We start from the raw sequence: 18,130 nt of genomic DNA on the forward strand, positions 1-18,130 counted from the left end.
CCAGCTGCCCCCCCCCCTCTCATTAAGGAGGCTATTGTTAAAGGACTGTTCAGTTTTTTAAACTGATTTTATAGGGATGCATTTTTCCCCTTCTCCAGGGATCAACACATTCCTTCTCATTTGCAGGGGCCATTCATGTTGAGTCAAATTCGTGTATAAAAAATCTGTGTATAAATAAGCTGGACCTGTATAGACTGTGGTCAGACTGTCTTTATTCCAGGGCATTGTCTGTATTTGTATAATTTTTATACTTTTTTATGATGTACATATTTGATTTTTTGTATAAGATGTATAGTTAACCTTTCTATACTGACTTCTAAAAGATATTTATAAATAAATGTTTAAAATACTACCAATATTACCTCACCAAAGTTTGTACTTTCCTTCTAAGAAATTTTTTTCTTCTTCAAAAAGTCCATGCCAGCAAATAGCAAGCAAATGGTAAATGTAAGAGATGGGAAAGTCCAGCGGGGCTTTACTCGAGTCAAGTCTAGAGTCACCACCTTCCTGCAACTCGACTTGAAAAAGAGTCATAACTGGGCACTTTCCGAGTTGCCAAGTCTCCCTTTAGTGACTAAAGGACGAGTTGAGTTGCCCTCCCCCCTTTAAAAAGCCTGCCGCAGGAAAAAAGGGGGCTGCTGCCAAGCTCTGTGTGTATGTTGGAGTTCCCTTTAACTACTTCCCTGCTGCCCATCCCATCTGTGAATAGGGCAGGAGGGAGTGGGAGGGACTGCAAAAGAGTGGGGACGGAAGTGGCAAGAGGGAGGAGGGTCACAAGGAACAGCTGCAAGGCTTACCATGACGACTTGATCCTTTGCAGCCCTACTCAAAAATAGTCCTAATGCAGCCGGTCATTCAATGGGGCTTCCTCCTCCGCACCAGCCATGCGGTGCAAAGCATGATCACTATGAACTTGCTCCTCCCCCCATTCCCTTCTTCCTCCCCCTCCCTGGGCTTCTCAAGTCAATCATAAGGCAAGAACCCCATTGGCTCCTCCTCCTGCCCTCCCTCAGCCAATGAAAATATCAGAATGCCCATCCTTTGTCCAAAGATCATCCGTTCCTTCCTTCATATCAAAGATGAGAAAAGAGAGCCCAGTCCCACCTTCCCCCATTCTTTGAAAGAGGAAAGTATTAACCTTTTCCTGCCTCCTGGGTGAAACTTTCCTGCTACTCACCCGGTTAGAATACCAGCCCCACAACCCACAAGGTTTTTCACGCTGCAAAACCAGTAAGCAAGCACACCCAGACACAGGCACACTTGGGTCTGCATATGTGGGGATGAGTGCGAGTCAGGGGGTCCCTGACTCAAGTGTTTCTCAGAGTCTTCCATATGTGCTACTCACATGTCAACAAGTCACCCAAAATGCATTTTCACAACTCGAGCCCGGGTCATCCAAGTCATGTTCCAGCCATGGTAAATGTTATTGCTAAATGTATTTTGAACTAGGCGGAAAGAAGCCATCTTTTTAGAAAAGCCATTTGACTATATGGAATGGTTACATCTTAAAATATCTTTCTACATCATTATAAATCTTTGGAGACTGTTTCTCTTACAGACCCCAAATAATGTACAGAATGCAAACAAGGATGCCTTAATTCCAAAGCTAAGAGAGGTCTAAGCAGCGTTGTTTTTTATCACCTATTTGCGCTAGCTATAGGACCCTGGCAATATGTATAAGCAGATAAGAATATCTCAGATTATCAATTAGGAAAAATAAGAACTAAACCTGTTTGTATGCTGATGATGCTGCCTTCAGACTAGCAACCCAATCCTAACCAACTTTCCGGTGCCAATGCAGCCATGCCAATGAGGCATGAGCTCCATTGGGGGGGGGGCAGTCATGGAGACTTCCTCAAGGTAAGGGAATATGATGCACTGAAATTCATAGGACTTGTTTCCAAGCCAATATTAGATATATTTGTATTTGCATCTTGAAAAATTATTGTGGAGCTCTGCTTAATTTTAAAAGAGCAGAATCTTATCTATTACTGTAGAAACTATTTGAAAACCTCCAAAGTTGTTCATTACCCCATGTTGCCCCTTGTCATTCTAACCACACTGGAAGTGACCATATTGAGGAAACCTACACATTCCTTGTGGTCCCATGACACAAGTCTCACGTGTCCAATACGTGAGCATGAGCTTCTGCATAGCCCATCTGTAACACTTTTCCAAGTTCAGCAAACATTTTTCAAAATATGTCTATGATTATAGGGGGAACAAGTAATAAATGAATTGATCATGCCCGGGCAGCAAAAACACAGCATCATTTTCTTCTCACAAAGATAATCCACCAGTGAATGAACATATCGGGAGAAACAGCAGTAAATTACCATTTTATAAAAGGACCTATACTGAATTAAGATAATCTCAGTCCTGAGTTACCTTAGCCTTTTTTCTCTTCAGAACACTTAGTATGGAATGCAACATTCAATATAGTTCCACTGATAGAGCAGCCTGTTATCTATTCCTCTCATGTGAAGCTAAGGAAAGTCCTTTTCAAAAGTGTGTTTTCTACATTCAGAGGCTTTTCTACTAGGCTGCAGGGTGACTCAGAGCTGATCCAGGATGAGAATTATTGATGAAGTGTGCTCATGACCAGCTAACGTAATGTGCCGAGAGCATGTCAAACAGCTGGTAGCATAACAACCCCCCTCCAAAACAGAAGCATCTAAATAAGGTAGCTGTTTTTAATAGGAAGTAGTAAATCAAGATAAAATGAGGAACTATATCTCAGTCTACATACATGACACTAAAAGGCACCACTGAGTCACTATTTGTGTCACATGTGAATTCTGTCAACAGCTGACAGACGGTGCAAAAAAACCTCTTTTACAACTGATTGAATAGTTATAGTCAATGTAGCTTTGATTTTTACACACTGCTTTCTAAAGCAAAAAATCTGTTCAACCCTCCGAATCATTCGCAAAGTGTGCTGTGCACACAGAAGCAATAAAAGTCTTGACAAGGGAAGAGCCTGAAATGTTGTATCACACTCATGTGTTTGCTTCTCTAGCATTGTAATTTAGTCTGCCATTATTTGATGCCAATAGGAACATATTCTGTCTTTTCCTTCAGTCATTCCTCCCCCCCATCCTCTTTGCCCACTGCCTGTTTGATATAAATAAGTGTCTAAAAATGACAAATTTCTGAGAGGCTCTTTTGGAAACATTTGGAGATGTTTCTTGCTGCTCATTTTCTGTAAACAGTCTGGTTGTCAAAAAAGAGACATTATTTGTGTGTAACAGATAGTGTTAAAAATATGTGTGACATCCTTGGGGGCGGAGCTGTAGGAGAGTGACAAATTGCAGCAGGAGGAAGGAGTCATTTCAAGAAGGGTTTTAGTGATGTAATATGAGGCATGTCACATTACTTAAACTCTTTTCACAATATCCCTCTCCCCCGTCACAATTTGTGGACAGTGTCTCAGTATGAAGATACCCTTAATAGGTTCACTCGTGTGTAAGGCTGGGCAGCAGATCAGAGCCTCCCTCACACTATTTTGCACATGTGAATGAGATTAAAGAAAATCAGAAGTCTGTTGTTGCTAATTTGTATTTACATATGCATTACGGATTAATTTTAGCCCAAGTTGACTCGTGCCTCCTCTGTAAAAAATATCCTTAGATTGAAAGGATCAGTATGTGCAGTTTACTTAAATAACAATAATAACAACTAGGTATTTAAGCATTTAAATCTGTGATGAATGTGCAATACGGTATGAAAAAAGACTTGTAGAAAAAAACAAAAAGCGCAGTGGTGGATACCGGCTATTGAGCTGTCTGCAGCCCATGGAAGCACCTGAGCTCCATCCAGAGAATTGTATGAGAACTGCACATTAACTAGAAAGCCAGATCTCAAGCCTTTTGGAGTCTGTTTGATAGATCAAGTTGCACCAGAAAGTATAAGTGCTAAAACTGTGTTTTCACTTGAAGCAATCCTTGTTAACTGTCTTATTGTTACATTTTTCTAAGGAAGGGAAAACATCAAAGCTTTATTGGATTCAGTGAAGGGGGAAAAAAGCCTTTCTTGATTATCAGTGCATTAAAAAAAAAAGAAAAGTGGAAGACATATTCCTTTACATGTCTTTTAAATATAGTAGTCATGAATAGAATCTGAGGTCTGTAAAATAAATACTCCATATACCTGTCAGGATGTAACCAGGAAAGCGAACTGGACTGTGTCTGCTGCCAAGATCAGGATCAGTAGACATCAAGCTTGGTCTAAATATACTGAGTGATTTCCTCAGCCCTAATGAAAGCACAGTACAGAAAATTTTTGCCAGCACAAAGGCTCTTTTGAAGTTTAAAATAAGCTGATTAATGTTGTATAAATGACAGTGTTGGTTGTACCACTGACGTCTGATCTAAGCTTGTCTAAAATCGGCAAGAGCATTCCAGGTAAACTGATTTGCAGGATGCCAGAGACAGAAAGTTAAACAGGAGAGCAAGTCACATTGATGAGAGTGAAGGCAGAAGAGTAAGAACATTGTCAAGAGTTGGCCAGTTTGGGCATTGCCTGAGGGTCTCTGGGCCCCCAAGGGAAAAACCACCTGATGCCTGAACCCCCTTCTCAGTGCAGCAGGTTGCTGTGATGTGCCTTGCTCAGCCAAGCAACTGGCACCATTGCGGCTTTCTTTTGCTCTCCCCATCTGCAACTGGATTTCCTCACAGGCTCCTGCAATGACCCAGAACAGGACTTGGCTAAGGGGCCTCCCAGAGCTTGCCACAAGAATTCTCCTAGGCATTATTTCAGCAGTTTTCAATCTCTTGGGGAGAGTTTGAGCCACTCTAAGTCCTTGCGGCGGTGGGAGGAGGCAGCGGGGGCGGCAGAAGGCAGCGACGCGATCCCCAGGATCACATCGCTCAGGAGGCTACAGGGGCTTGGCTGTACTTACCAGAGCCTCCTGCAGCCTCCTGGGGGTGCAGCCAGCCCTGTACGACCTTCTGCACGGCTTCCCAAAGCTGGAGAAGTTAAGCAATCACACCCCGCCTCGGCAAAACGGGAAGTGGAGCCCATACTTTGTGCGTGTCACCTGGTGTGGACCACACTCCTGCAGCAATGCCACTGCTTACTTCTTTACACACCTTCCTTTCCCTTGAAAAGTGGAGGTGAAAAGCCTTATTTCTACCTAGAAACCCCATGAAATTGTTTAGAGCTGGAGGTGAGAAGGTGCATCAGTTATGCAAGGAATGGTCTCTGAAATGCAAGGCAGAAATACGTCTCTTTCGCAGCCTTGCTGGTGTGTGTGCAAGACATAGTTTTGTAAGCCTGACTTGGGACTGGTGCAGTAGGAAGTCCTTGCTTGCTAGTGTGGCTCTGATAAGCTGTTTGCATTTGCTTACATTTTTCTGGGTTTCCAGCTCATGAAATTGTGACTTACTGTGACTCTGACATTACTGCGAGATGCTGACATTCTTCCAAGCTGACCTTTGCATCATATTTGCTCTGGCAACCCTACAGTCCAGGATATTATTTTGTTGTGTCAAGATTGTAAATAAGCTTTTTTTTTTTACACTTTGGAATTGGAAAATGGCTGAGAAATAACCCAATAAAAGCTAATAAAATGCCATGAGATACACACCCTTTAATACAGTCAACACTTGTGCCTCCAACACATGGTGTTAACTGTATTAAAAGGAGATGTCATTTCCTGTTTGATGACAACACTTGTGGCTCTGACATCACAATGAGGGCACTTCCTGTTTGATGATGCTGCTTCCAGTCACAACATCTCTTCCAGGTTGATGACATCACTTCTGGTCCCACAAAGACTGTCATTCTCAAAAGTGGGTCTTATGCTAAAAAATTTAAGAACCACTGATCTAGATTATGCAAGGAACATTAGAAGCACAGCATTTGTTTTCAAGCTATCCCAAAGACTATACTCCATGCATCTCCCTTGTTCCTAATACCCTGGCCTAATACTTCTTTAGGCATTTAAGCATAAAGTCCATCTCCATTGGATGTCCATGGTAAATGTCTTACTCTTTTATTTACAAACAAAGAAAAGAGGAATATGGTCAACTCGAACACAGCCTGCTGATTCATCATCCTGGCATACCCATGTCAAGTTTTACTGCCCTCGATCTGACTTTTCCCTTAAACTGGGTTGGGCAGCCCAATCCTGAGCTGCCTGGTGCATAGTGGCGCCGAAAATGGCTGCTGCTGCATCCTGAACACAACTTGGGCAGCAAGCCACAGATGTGCCTTGTGGCACATTTGCAACAGTGCACGCTGGTGGTAAGCTGGCACGCACTGTATAGGATTGGGCCCAGATTCTTCCCATCACTGTTCTAGAAAAAGGATCTGTAAAAGGCAGCATGTCACCCAATTTCAATATGAGATATGCTCAGTGTTAAACTATTCCAGATTACTCAAGCCATTTCCTCATCTATGTTGTCAAAAAGCTTTGAAGTTTGCTTTGGAAGAAAGAGAAAAAAATCAAATCTGCTTGTTTTCATGTGGGCACCGCAGGTGGAAAATGACTCAGCTGCAGCCACCACAGAAGTATAATCTCAGAGAGCATTTGCCAATAAGATGCTACCCAATCCCTTCTACAAATAAGGTGAAGAGGCCATTTCTTCCCTTTTGCCTTTCTGCACTCTTGTCTTTTCCTTTTCTTTTTTTTAAGTGCCACTCTAAATGCTACTTGGCATTTGGATGCGCTTCCCCTGAGAGCTTAAAATGGAAGATTACAATAACATCATTCCAAGAATCCTTTGGAATCTATGAACCAGTCAAATACCTGTTGTTCTCTAATGTCACTCAAAGCACTGAAAATATTATGACTAAAAGAGAGTTAAAACATGCAGAAAGAGTACATTGTCGAGTGTTTCTTCAGCTATAGCACTTGAGAGACTGCAGTTGAAAGAGCACAAGCTTGAATGTTTTATAGAGAGAAAAATCCAGGCCTTTCTCCCTAATTTGTTGGCTTTCCATGTGTCTCATAGATGAAATGAAAAAATAAACATGCGTTACTTGTTTCCCCACTTCCCTGCTTTTGGGTGAAGAGAACCTTGTCATTCTCATTCTAAAGTGAGCTTACTGATCCCATTGCATAGATCTACTCCCTGCATTACAACTGGAGTATTTACAACATCCTCTGGTCCCATCTATAATAAATTACAGCCCAATCCTATGCATGTCTGCTCAGAAGTAAGTCCCATCCGAGTCCCAGGAAAGTGTGGATAGGATTGGGCTGTTAATCAGCCTGCAGTGGGGAAAAAAAATTCAAATTTTGTGCATCACGTTTTCATTCCCACAATGCTCCTACTCAGTCAGATTAGATCCTCTGCACAATCTACCAGCAACGTGTCGTGCGAGGCAGCAGGTGACACCAGGTTTCTTTGAAAAGTGCCACCACCACCACTGTGATCAGCTGGAGGCTGTGATCAGCTGGGGTGTGCGTTGTGAGTGTTTGTGTGATCGTAGCCCCGGTGGTGGTGGCAGCACCTTTCAAAGAACTCCGGTGGGGCATTCCTGCCTCACCTGCCGCCCCCGCACCACATGTCACTTCAGTCTACCCTATGCATAAAATGAACTGTATGTTGAGCATGGGCAACACAGTCTGCACATAGGAAGGAATGGTAATTACAGACAAAAATTGCACAGCATCAAATCACATAGCAATTACACAGCATAGGGAACGAGTGGCAGGGGGAAGAGGTAACTCTTCCTATCTCCCTGTAGAGCTAAACCATTTGATTGGAGCACAAGAGGTTCCTGTATTTACATGACCTAAGTGTTATTGTCAGGCATTTCTGACTAGATATAGATGAACTTCGTAATTGTGAATGCTGGTTCAGGGTTGACTTGTAGCTAGCAGAAGGCAGCAGACAAATGCTTTTCCTTCTCCTAAATATAAATGCATTTTTGGCACTCATTTTGGGCTTCCAACCCGTAAGGCACTATAATATACATTATCTTAATTTAATGTAATTATTACTCTCAGGTTCTGGGAAGCTAGATTCAACAGATGCTGTATTCAGCTCATCTGTACTGTCAATGTGAACCCCCAAGATAGCAAAAGGCAACCCCAGAACAATGATCCATCAAAATATATTTAACACATTTTAGAAAAGTGACATCCATATGTATGAAAGGTGAATAAAAAAGATGCAAGCCTTCAAGAGCATCACAAAAGAAAAACTTGTGACTTCAAGCAATTCCAGGGCCTAAACAAATAATAAAAGAATAGCGCAGTCGTCCAGTAATAATCTCTTTGAAATGGGCAGCCCAATCGTATTCAATGCTGGGGGAGTGGAGCTTCTGGGCCCATGTTGTATCCAACATTGGATTTGAGCAGGGGGGAGGTCTCCGGGGTAAGTGAACAAATGTGAACAAACTCCATACAGCGTCCCCAGCCTGCTCAATGGTGCTACTCAGATCTCTGCCAGCTGTTCAGCTGGTGCAGAACTGTTACCCCATGTAGGGCTTTCAGACCCAGGACAGGGGTTAGGATGACGTGTTCCGCCATCCCCACTCCCCCTCCCAGGCCTGAACCACCTGCCTCCCTGCCTTCCCCCACCCCAAAACACCCTCTCCCCACTTCCAGAGTACCCTCCAGCCACCCTCCCCCATCAGCTCCACTCTCCAGTGCAACACTTTCCCCAGCAGCTATCAGGTGGGATGCAGTGACCATGGGACAGTGCAGGCCTTCCAACCGGCACTGCTTACTCACTGGGTATCAAAAGATGATTTACAGTGCTTTTGTGACACCCAGCATCAGCATAGGAGCTTTAGGTAAGAGCAAAATTCAAGAAGCCATTGAAATCCTCACTGCACAGACAAATCACAATGAAGATTAGACAGAATGCCAGAAGATAAAGATAAAGGAATTAGCAGAATTTTGCAGCAAAAAAAATATAAATATATACCATCTTTTCAAATAGACTATTGATACAAAGGAAACCAAGACATCTGAAAGCATGCATTAGAAAGCCCTTACCTTTTCAGTCGCTTTTCTTTTTGTTTCTAAATCCATCCAGGTGTTTTCATTTTCCAATATGTCCATAAAAGCCCAACGAATCCCTTCAGTCAATTCTGCCATCTGCAACACAGGTTTTTCTCAGTAAGGATCTGAGAAACATATAATAATACCCTGAAGTCTATTGGTCCAAACCAGTAAAGGAGATTTGCAGAAGACAAGTTTCTGCAAATGCAGCCAATACAGACACTGATGAGCCAATACAGACACTGGTCCCAATGAACCAGTTTCGAATTACTAGTTGTACAAAACTAGAGCTAGATCGGAGCCTATATGTAGATGAGCAATGTACTCTATGCATGATCAGATTCCTTCACTTTTCATTTATTCTCTGCCATCACAATCCTATGCATGTCTACTCAGACATAAGTCTCACTGTGTCTTATGAAGCACACTCTCAGGTAAGCATGCAAAGGATTGCAACCTTACTACTTTAACTAACAGTCAATGGCAGAACTGCTAGGAGTACTACTGCCTGCAAGTAACAAATACATAGGACTGTATTCTAACTTATCATGGAACACATCTGCATCGTCAGAAGTTCCTTCTGTTCACAAAAGGATCCCTTCCATTAATGGCCTGAGTGCAATGTTCCTCCCGCTTGCAGAAGGAGCTTCCAACAACAGAGTTATGCTTCACAATAAGTTGAGATACAATCAAGCATACTAAATATTCCCCAGAGTGGAAGACATTCAAACTACTATTTATTTTTATTTATTTCATTTATTTTTACTATTTATTTGCTAAAGTGGCATTCTTCTGGCACTGGGCCCAGCGCCGACTGGTGCTATGGGCCTTTAGGATTGGTTCCTAAATGCAGCCCAAAATATCTTAAATACTGATATCTTAAATATCAAAAATATCCAACCAAAGATAAATGTTCCCGTCCCCCCCCCCCTCCCCGCAAGATGCAGCACACACCCCATTAGCCCAGCTGCATCAGAGCTGGAGCACTGGATAGAGTTGGGCCCTTAGTCATGACTAACAGGCTTTGGACATACACAAACCTATGAAAACTATCATGTTGCAGAGTAGAACTGGTGGTTTCAGAAGTTATTTTTATCATAAAAACGGGCACTCTTAGATACTATGGTGACACCTTTTTTTTAGACAATCTAAATCTGGGCAGAGCAACAAGTTATCTGCTTCCACTTAATTTAAAGATCTATGAATTGTCATTCTGCTGGGTAGATTTCAGATATGGAACAAACCAAGGCAACCTGCAGTTGACTTAAACCTACGCACTGCAATGTTCTGTAAATGCAATTTTGTATTTAGGAAGTACAGGTGTGCCCCCGTATTCACAGGGATTCTGTTCTGCACACACACACATTAACTGAAACTGCAGATACCAGGGAACACGCCCCCACACGCTTCAGAGGGTCCTCCAAGCCCAGCAGATGCCATGCACATCCATCAGGCGGCCTCTGCCGGGCTCAGATTGAGCCTTACAATAAGCCTTACAACAACAACAAAAATGTGACTTCAGTTTATTTTGTAAAATTGGAAGTGACATTTTTAATGCCTCAGCTCCCCTCGCCTCCAGAGGGGGCACACGCAAAGGCACCCACAGACTCTATCCGTGGATAAGTGAATCTGCAGATACAGGGTCCCCCTGTACTCAAAAACCGGAAGAAGCCAAGTGTAGTATAAGATATCATACTAGAATAAAGCAGGACTGAAAGATTCAAGGAACACACACACACACACTTGAGTCCAAGGGGGATTGTGAAAAAGCACCACTGCTAGGCTGTACCATAAGAGCAAAGAAAAATATGAAAAAGAGATCCAGAAAAAATACCCAGCTATGTAACCACGGAATAAGTGGCTGGTGACTCATCTACCTGACTGAAAATGTTGATATTGATAAGTGGGGGAAAAATGTCCTTACCTAAATAACCTAAAAGAATTTTAACAGCTTTTTAACTATGCATTACTGTCCTTTTAATATCATATAATTTTAGTAAAATATGGAAGCCGGAACAGACTTACCATTAAATATGACCAAGCATTTGCCAGTCGCAGGGAATAAGGTAACTTAGAGAATATTGATGGGAGAGTACTGTTTCAATTAACTTAGTGAGCTAATGAGGTGAACTCTCTGTACTTGGAGGTTGGCAGTTCATATTCTAGCTCCACAATTGGACCCTGGTGTATATTCCGGTTTTTATGCACAAGCTGTAGCAGTAGGGGTGGGAGGAGAAATCTATTCATATCATCAGAGTTGTTATCAAAATTGTTCAGGCGTAGCCATATGAAATGCTGCCTAGACTGTAGGTCAAAAAACAGTGCTATATTTAGACACAAATAATATTTCTTTGGTAAAAAGGAGACAGGAAGACATCCAGGGCATGAGCTCATCAGTGACTAAATCTGAAAACACCATACTTCCCAAGATTGATTATTTGCTACACATGGACCTCACACTAGTGAAGGAGAAAATGGTATACCTTTGTCACTAAAACAGAGGATTGAAAGAGAAAGACTGAACGTGAATTGTCACTTCTGGAAAAGGGACAGGCAACCCAGGCCTATGCTTCCCTAGCGCCCAAGGCTACAGCGGATCCAAGATGGCAACCGCTGTATCCAGTGGGGCAAGGAAGAAGCACCAGCTCTCCTCAGGGTAAAAATGTTCCCTTACCCCACGTAGCACCCAGGTGGCCCCAATGGGTCTTCTCAGATCTGCACCCACTATTAAGTGTCGAGTTTCCTAGCCCAGGAGGGGGGTTAGGATAGGGCAGCAGAGCCTGCCACTGTTTCCATCCTCCTCCAGGGCCCACTCCTCCCTTGCCTCCACACTCTCTGCCCCTTTCCACTCTCCTCCCCTGAACAGCTCTGCCGCTAGCCAGCGGCAATACTTACATTCAGGAGCTCTTGACAGCCTTCCTCTGGTGTTGCAGCCCCATGCTGACTGATGCTGGACCCAGTGCCACTGGTGTGCCAGTAGCACTGGCACGAAAGCGCCTTACAGCACTTTTTAAGACAGCTGGTCCTGCAGTGTCGGTGGAGTGCAGGCGCTGCAGCCCATAGAATTAGGCCCTTAACCTGGTATCCAGTTTACAGCCCAATCCTTATCCACATTCACTTCAAAGTAAATCCCATGGATTTCAATGGGATTTACTACCAAGTTAATGTATAAGATTGCAGTCCAAGACCACACACTTACGGGGATACGTCCCTTTGAACTCAGTGGAACTTCTCAATAAACGTGCATAGGATTGAGACATTAGTTAGTTGACTAAAAGTCTAGTTTCTGTCATTTGAACAAGACTGTATGTCATTTGATTTCTGCGCCTCTATGTTCTTCTGTATGCAATTAATAGTTCAAAAGGATTTGTTTTGGGTAATCAATGGCTGCTTTAGGGGAAAAGATATTGGGTGATCCAGTCATGGCTCTCCAGCATCATGAGTAGTTTGGCTTGTCAAGCCTGTGCCTCAGACTGTTCCCTTCTCTTAGGTCTCATTTTACAGGCTACCCAGGTTGAATGTCTGGCTTTGAATCTGCTATGGTCTTTGGGCTCTGCTTCCCTACGGTAACTACTGTAATCTCCTGATACTGCCTACTGAACACTGATTTATCATGGTCCTACATAATATGACCCTGCCACAGAGATCACATTTTAGATACAATATGTTCATTGCTGCCCTGAAATAGTTTCCAGAGACGATCTGGCGCTAAATCCTGAAGTGACTCAAGGCTAATTTCATGCGTTCATTCCATGATTGGCAACTCTTTGGGAAGAAGAAAATAAATTCCAAAGGCACCAAAATATGAGTACCTACCATTTTCCTCTTGTCTTCTTGAAAATGAAGATCTACAAACATTCTGCCAACAACGTAAGGGAGAGCACTTTCCACAAAATTAACACATTTATCCCACTGAGGCACTAAGGAGGACGTCCCCTGGATTACCTGTTTAGATTCAAGATTGATAAATCAAGTGTCTCTTTACAAAAATCCAGTGTACTCATGGCAAATTCTACTGAACAAGACAACAGCCATTGCTGTGTAAAGTCATCCTGGCTGTTGTGATTCCACTCTATTCTTGCCACTCCATCTAGTAGCTACCATTGATATAACAACTAAGGCAGTGGTTCTCAAACTTTTAGCAGCGGGACCCACTTTTTAGAATGAGATTCTGTCAGGACCCACTGGAAGTGGGTCATCAAGCAAGAAAATTTTTAACAATCCTAGACTGCAATTCTACCCACACTTACCCGGGAGTAAGTCCATTTACTACTATTGTTAAAAGCATATACATTGTAGTCTATTAAAAGTACAGAGCTGCAACATTTCCCAAATGCAGTAACATATCATGGTAGCATCAAGACTACTATATTAAAAATAAATTGAAGGGACCCACCTGAAATAGGCTTGTGACCCACCTAGTGGGTCCTGACCCACAGTTTGAGAAACACTGCATGAAGGTATATAATCACAATATAGTGATTATTACACTATAATCACAATATAGTGATTATACAATTATTATAGTAACCTCTGCTGAGTAAGAGGAACTTTTTCAAGTGGGTGCTCCTCTGTTTTTAGCAGGGGGAGAGTAACTCACCCCAGCAGTGTCTTTTCTAGTGGCTGTCTACTGGTGTTCTTTTGCATCTTTTTAGATTGTGAGACCTTTTGGGACCAGCAGCCATTAGTTGTTTGTTTGTTTTTCTCCGTAAACCGCTTTGTGAACTATCCATTGAAAAGCGGTATATAAATACTGTTCTTAATAATAATAATAATAATAATAATAATAATAATAATAATAATAATAATAATAATAATAATAATAATATAGTTTCTAAGAATGAATAATCCCCATTCTTTTCAAAATATCCTCAAACATATTTCTGACTGTTTTCAGTTTGCCCTCTAACATCCTACCAATTACAAATCAAATCAGAATTGGACCATATATTTTGGAATTTAAGAAAATCATCTCATAGTAACTTGTGAAGCTCTATTTCTCCTGGGAAGCATGTCTGGGCCTGGATAGATAAACTTGGATAGACAAATTTTTGGCAAAAATCTCAGCAACCAGTAGGTACTTGATGGTCCAGCAGGAATTGGCTAGAAGGGCAGACAAAATGATCTACCTTCTTCTCAGCCCTAGGTAATGTATGAACGGTGACAACAAGTACAACGGTGACATACAGTACAACTAGAAGTCATTCTCCCCAGTCCAGCTAAAGAAAGTCATGACTAAGCAGCACATGAGGACAACCATGTCTGCTTATTAATGTGTCTGTCCCACTTGTATAAAATGCAAAAAGAGGGTGAAAACTCAAATACGTGTTAGGGCCATGGCAGTGGAAGGGAAGACTCATACTTTGTGTGGTTTTCCTAAATGGTTTCTCCTGAAGTTACTTGCCCATATAGATTCATGTGTCCTCCCCCAACTCCCATGGAGCAAATATTAAATCCAGGGGAGGGATTTCAAACTGGGAAATATCATTTCTTGGAGTCAGAAATAAAATAAAAAGCATATTCATATTTATGTCAGGACTCAAGCCCTGGCAGCCTAAGAGACATCAAGTTATATTCACCAACTTCTATAAATGTTTCCAGTTCACACTTGTGAGATGATCTGCACAACTGGGAGCCTTGACCTTGCTGGCTATAGATGTTTTTGCCCTTGCCTGATCCTCAGCTCTATCATATGGCTCATTGAGGGCTCTATCCTATTCAATTTTCCAGTGCCAGTGCAGCCATGCCAATGGGTTGTGCACAGCTTCCTGTTGTTGGGAGGTAGTCACGGAGGCCTCCTCAAGGTAAGGAAATGTTTGTCCCGTCATCTCGGGGCTGCATTGTGGTTGCACTGGTGCTGAAAAGTTGGATAGAATTGGGCCTTGAGGCATTCACTCGTAATGTTATAGGAATTCATTGAACCTGGCTATCAGCTGTTGTCAGTGGTTTTGAGAACACAGAGGACATACCGATGTCAAAATCTCACACTTACCCTTGAAAATTCCAGCCACCTATATTGGAAGCGTCGGCTGAGGTTAAATATTCTTGAATAAACCATTCTCCATACCAGATAGTTTGCAATGGTCCTGTCAAAGCAGACACATCTTTATGTCAGGCAGTGAAACCGATGTGTCATAATGTACAGCTGTCTGATACTATAAATTAATATGTGAACAGATTTTTTATTTCAGATCAGCGCTAGCATTGCACATCAGTATGGTCGCAGCTTCATCTTGAAAATTAAAGAGCAATGACCAAACTGACAGAATCCTATTAGACAGAAGAGACTGCATGATAACAGCCCATTTGGTGCCTAACTGAATGATAGGATCTTCCATTTCAAGTGAATGATTGTTCTATACAACTTAGGATAGAATCTGGCATTAACACTTTTGAACTAGCAGATTTTTTCAATTATTCATAAAAAAGGCAGCAGCAACAATACTGCTGAAGGAATAATATAACAGAATCTGTGAAATGCCATCTTGTTGAATGTAATGTTGATATCTCTGGTGATCCTTACCAAGACCTTGATTACAAAACATAAAAACACCAATAACACAGGAAGTCTCTCACAAATTCTGCTCCGATGGCACTACTGAAATACTTCTAAAACAATTCAGATGGCAGGACTAAAGCGTGTGAAATTAAGCAATAGACTCCAAATGTACTTTTTACCCTTGAATACAGACAGATTCTCATTAAAAGCAAATTTTGTTGTTGAAGATGCAAAAATCTACAAAGCTTTTGATCCAACTCAGAAAAACAGCGATTAATAACTATTGCTTATCAGTTTCTTATCTGCTTTGTTAATGTTAGCATAGCTGGTTTACATAGAAGGGTTTGGAAGGGTTCTACTAAGAAGATCACTTCAAGGCATATATGGTCATAGAAAAAGAAATTATTTATAAGAACTTCATACTGTGTGGGGGGGGGGAGAGATCCTACATGCTTGTTATCTATCTGAAGGAAACAACTCTGGATAGAAAAAAGACGAAATAAAGCCGGAGCTTAGCAATTTGAATACCCAAAGAGAGTTTTACTGGAAAGATAAGAGGGGAAATTCTCACATCCCATCTGACTAGTTCAGGGTTTCCCAGATTGTGGATCACAATCCATTGGTGGGTCACAAGTTCACATGTAGTGAGTTGCTTCCAAAAACTGAAAGGGGCTTTTTGAGGCTACTGTGGGCCATTCCAAGGCCTGCAGAGGCCAGTAGAGTGGGTTGCTGGCCCAGCATAACCCAAAAGAGGCCTCCCCAACTACCTGATAAATCATTCCCACATCACAACCCACTGTAGAGGACAAGGTGGGTCATGGCACCAAGAAGGTTAGGAACAGCTGGACTAGCTCATTAGCCTGAACTCCTGCCCAATTCCGGAACTTGTGAAGTAAATAAAACGACATACTAATAACAACTACATATTGTGGGGTGAAGTCATTTTTTGAGGGCTAGCTCCCTAGACAGGTAGACAAGTAATAGACAATCTTCGATTACTTCCTTTGTTCACCTAGGGCCGGGTCATATGATTACATGTCACTCCTGCAGAACACTGGGGCATATTTAGGGCTACAAAGAGTAGATAAAGTCAACATTTCTAGTGCAGGAGAAAAAATTATTTAGGTTGCTTTCTCAACATTGGAGGAAACTATTGGATCTGGGGGACACACACGCACACACACAGAGGGACAATGATTGGACAAACCTTTGACATGCTGAATGGACTGCCACAGAGTGAAGAAGTGTGTGCTGTACAGACCCAATCTGTAGGTGCCTCAGCAGTGTCGTACAAGGTCCACTGCTGCTGTGTGGATTAAGGGCAGCTGGTGTAAATGGTCAGAGGCCCCACATGTATGATAATGGCTCCAAGCTGCCATACTGGAGCCGGTAAGGTGGCAGAAGGAAAAGTTCAAGGGTGGGAGGAGGAATGAGGCAGGAAGCAGGGTGGGCAGGGGGCATTTCAAGTGTGGGAAGTGGTGGAACACAGTGGCGGCCGCGCACTCCAGACTGTGATCTCCATTTTCCTGCTTCGACACACTGGTGTAGAGCCAAGAAAACCCGTTGGCAGCCAAGCACCTACAGAGGGATAACTCTCCCAGGCTGTCTGGTTGCCCCCACCACCACCACAATGCACAACGCATGCTCCACTAGTGCAGCTACATGGCAGGAGATGGTGGGATTAGATTGGGCTCTACGATAATCAAATATATTAATTTTGGAGGACTGGTGAACTTACTAACTCAGCAGTTCTCACACATTTAGCACTGAGACCCACTTTTAAGAATGAGAATCTGTCAGGACCCACCAGAAGTGATGTCATGACCAGAAGTGACATCATCAAGCAGGAACATTTTTAAAAATCCTGGACTGCAATCCTACCCACATTTAACCAGGAGTAAGTCCATTTACTATCATTATTAAAAGCATATACATTGTAGTCTGTTAAAAGTACAGGTCTGTAACATATCCCAAATGCAGTAACATATTGTGGTAGCATTAAGACTGCTATATTAAAAATAAAATACTGAAGTGAATAGGGTCCCATCTGAAATTGGCTCACAACCCACCTAGTGGGTCCCGACCCACAGTTTGAGAAACACTGTATCATCACAAGTGCCCACTATATCTAATATCTCCCATCATGCTGCTTCCTTTAGTATTCATTTGTTACAAGGTACAAGGTTAGCCCTGAAATCTCTTTGCATTATGAGAGCTCAATCCCATAAACATATGAACTGATATTAAAGAGCACATTATGGCTTATTCAGCGTTGTATGACATTGAATCTGATGACACTTTTGTAGTCCAGCATTATTCACCTGAAGTATCTGCACGGCTGGATCTTGTACCACTTTACTCCCAAGCATTTTGGCTATCTTAGATATTTCTGTGTAATGAAAGACGCCCAGTGACACATCACTATAAAAATTTTGCATGCAAGATGATGTTATTTGGCACAGTAGAACAGAACTATATTGCTGAAATAATGTCTGTAGCTTGCTATATTATAATAACGTTTTAAAATTTACAGCTGCAACATTAATCAATTGATCAGACTGCTTGATCAATTAAAGTTCTGTGGCTTAATCCAAAGAGGGGTCCCAATGAACCAGGCACTCTCCACAGCGTGACGGCTGAGATTCAGAAAATCTCACAGCCGAAACCTACCT

The 18,130-nt window shown here is 42.3% G+C and overlaps 1 protein-coding gene across 1 annotated transcript in view; it reads right to left on the minus strand.

Moving 5' to 3' along the window:
• The window catches only part of PHEX (phosphate regulating endopeptidase X-linked), a 114,687-nt gene that overhangs the window by 57,179 nt on the left and 39,378 nt on the right, over positions 1-18,130 (minus strand). Inside the window, exons 10-12 of the mRNA XM_066621215.1 lie at positions 14,952-15,045; positions 12,776-12,904; positions 8,954-9,055 (exon numbers count right to left, since the gene is read on the minus strand). Coding sequence (XP_066477312.1) covers positions 8,954-9,055; positions 12,776-12,904; positions 14,952-15,045 — 325 coding nt within the window. The remainder of the gene's footprint in view (positions 1-8,953; positions 9,056-12,775; positions 12,905-14,951; positions 15,046-18,130) is intronic.

Source organism: Tiliqua scincoides, chromosome 3, assembly GCF_035046505.1.
Source record: "Tiliqua scincoides isolate rTilSci1 chromosome 3, rTilSci1.hap2, whole genome shotgun sequence".
NCBI classification, from domain to species: Eukaryota; Metazoa; Chordata; class Lepidosauria; order Squamata; family Scincidae; genus Tiliqua; species Tiliqua scincoides.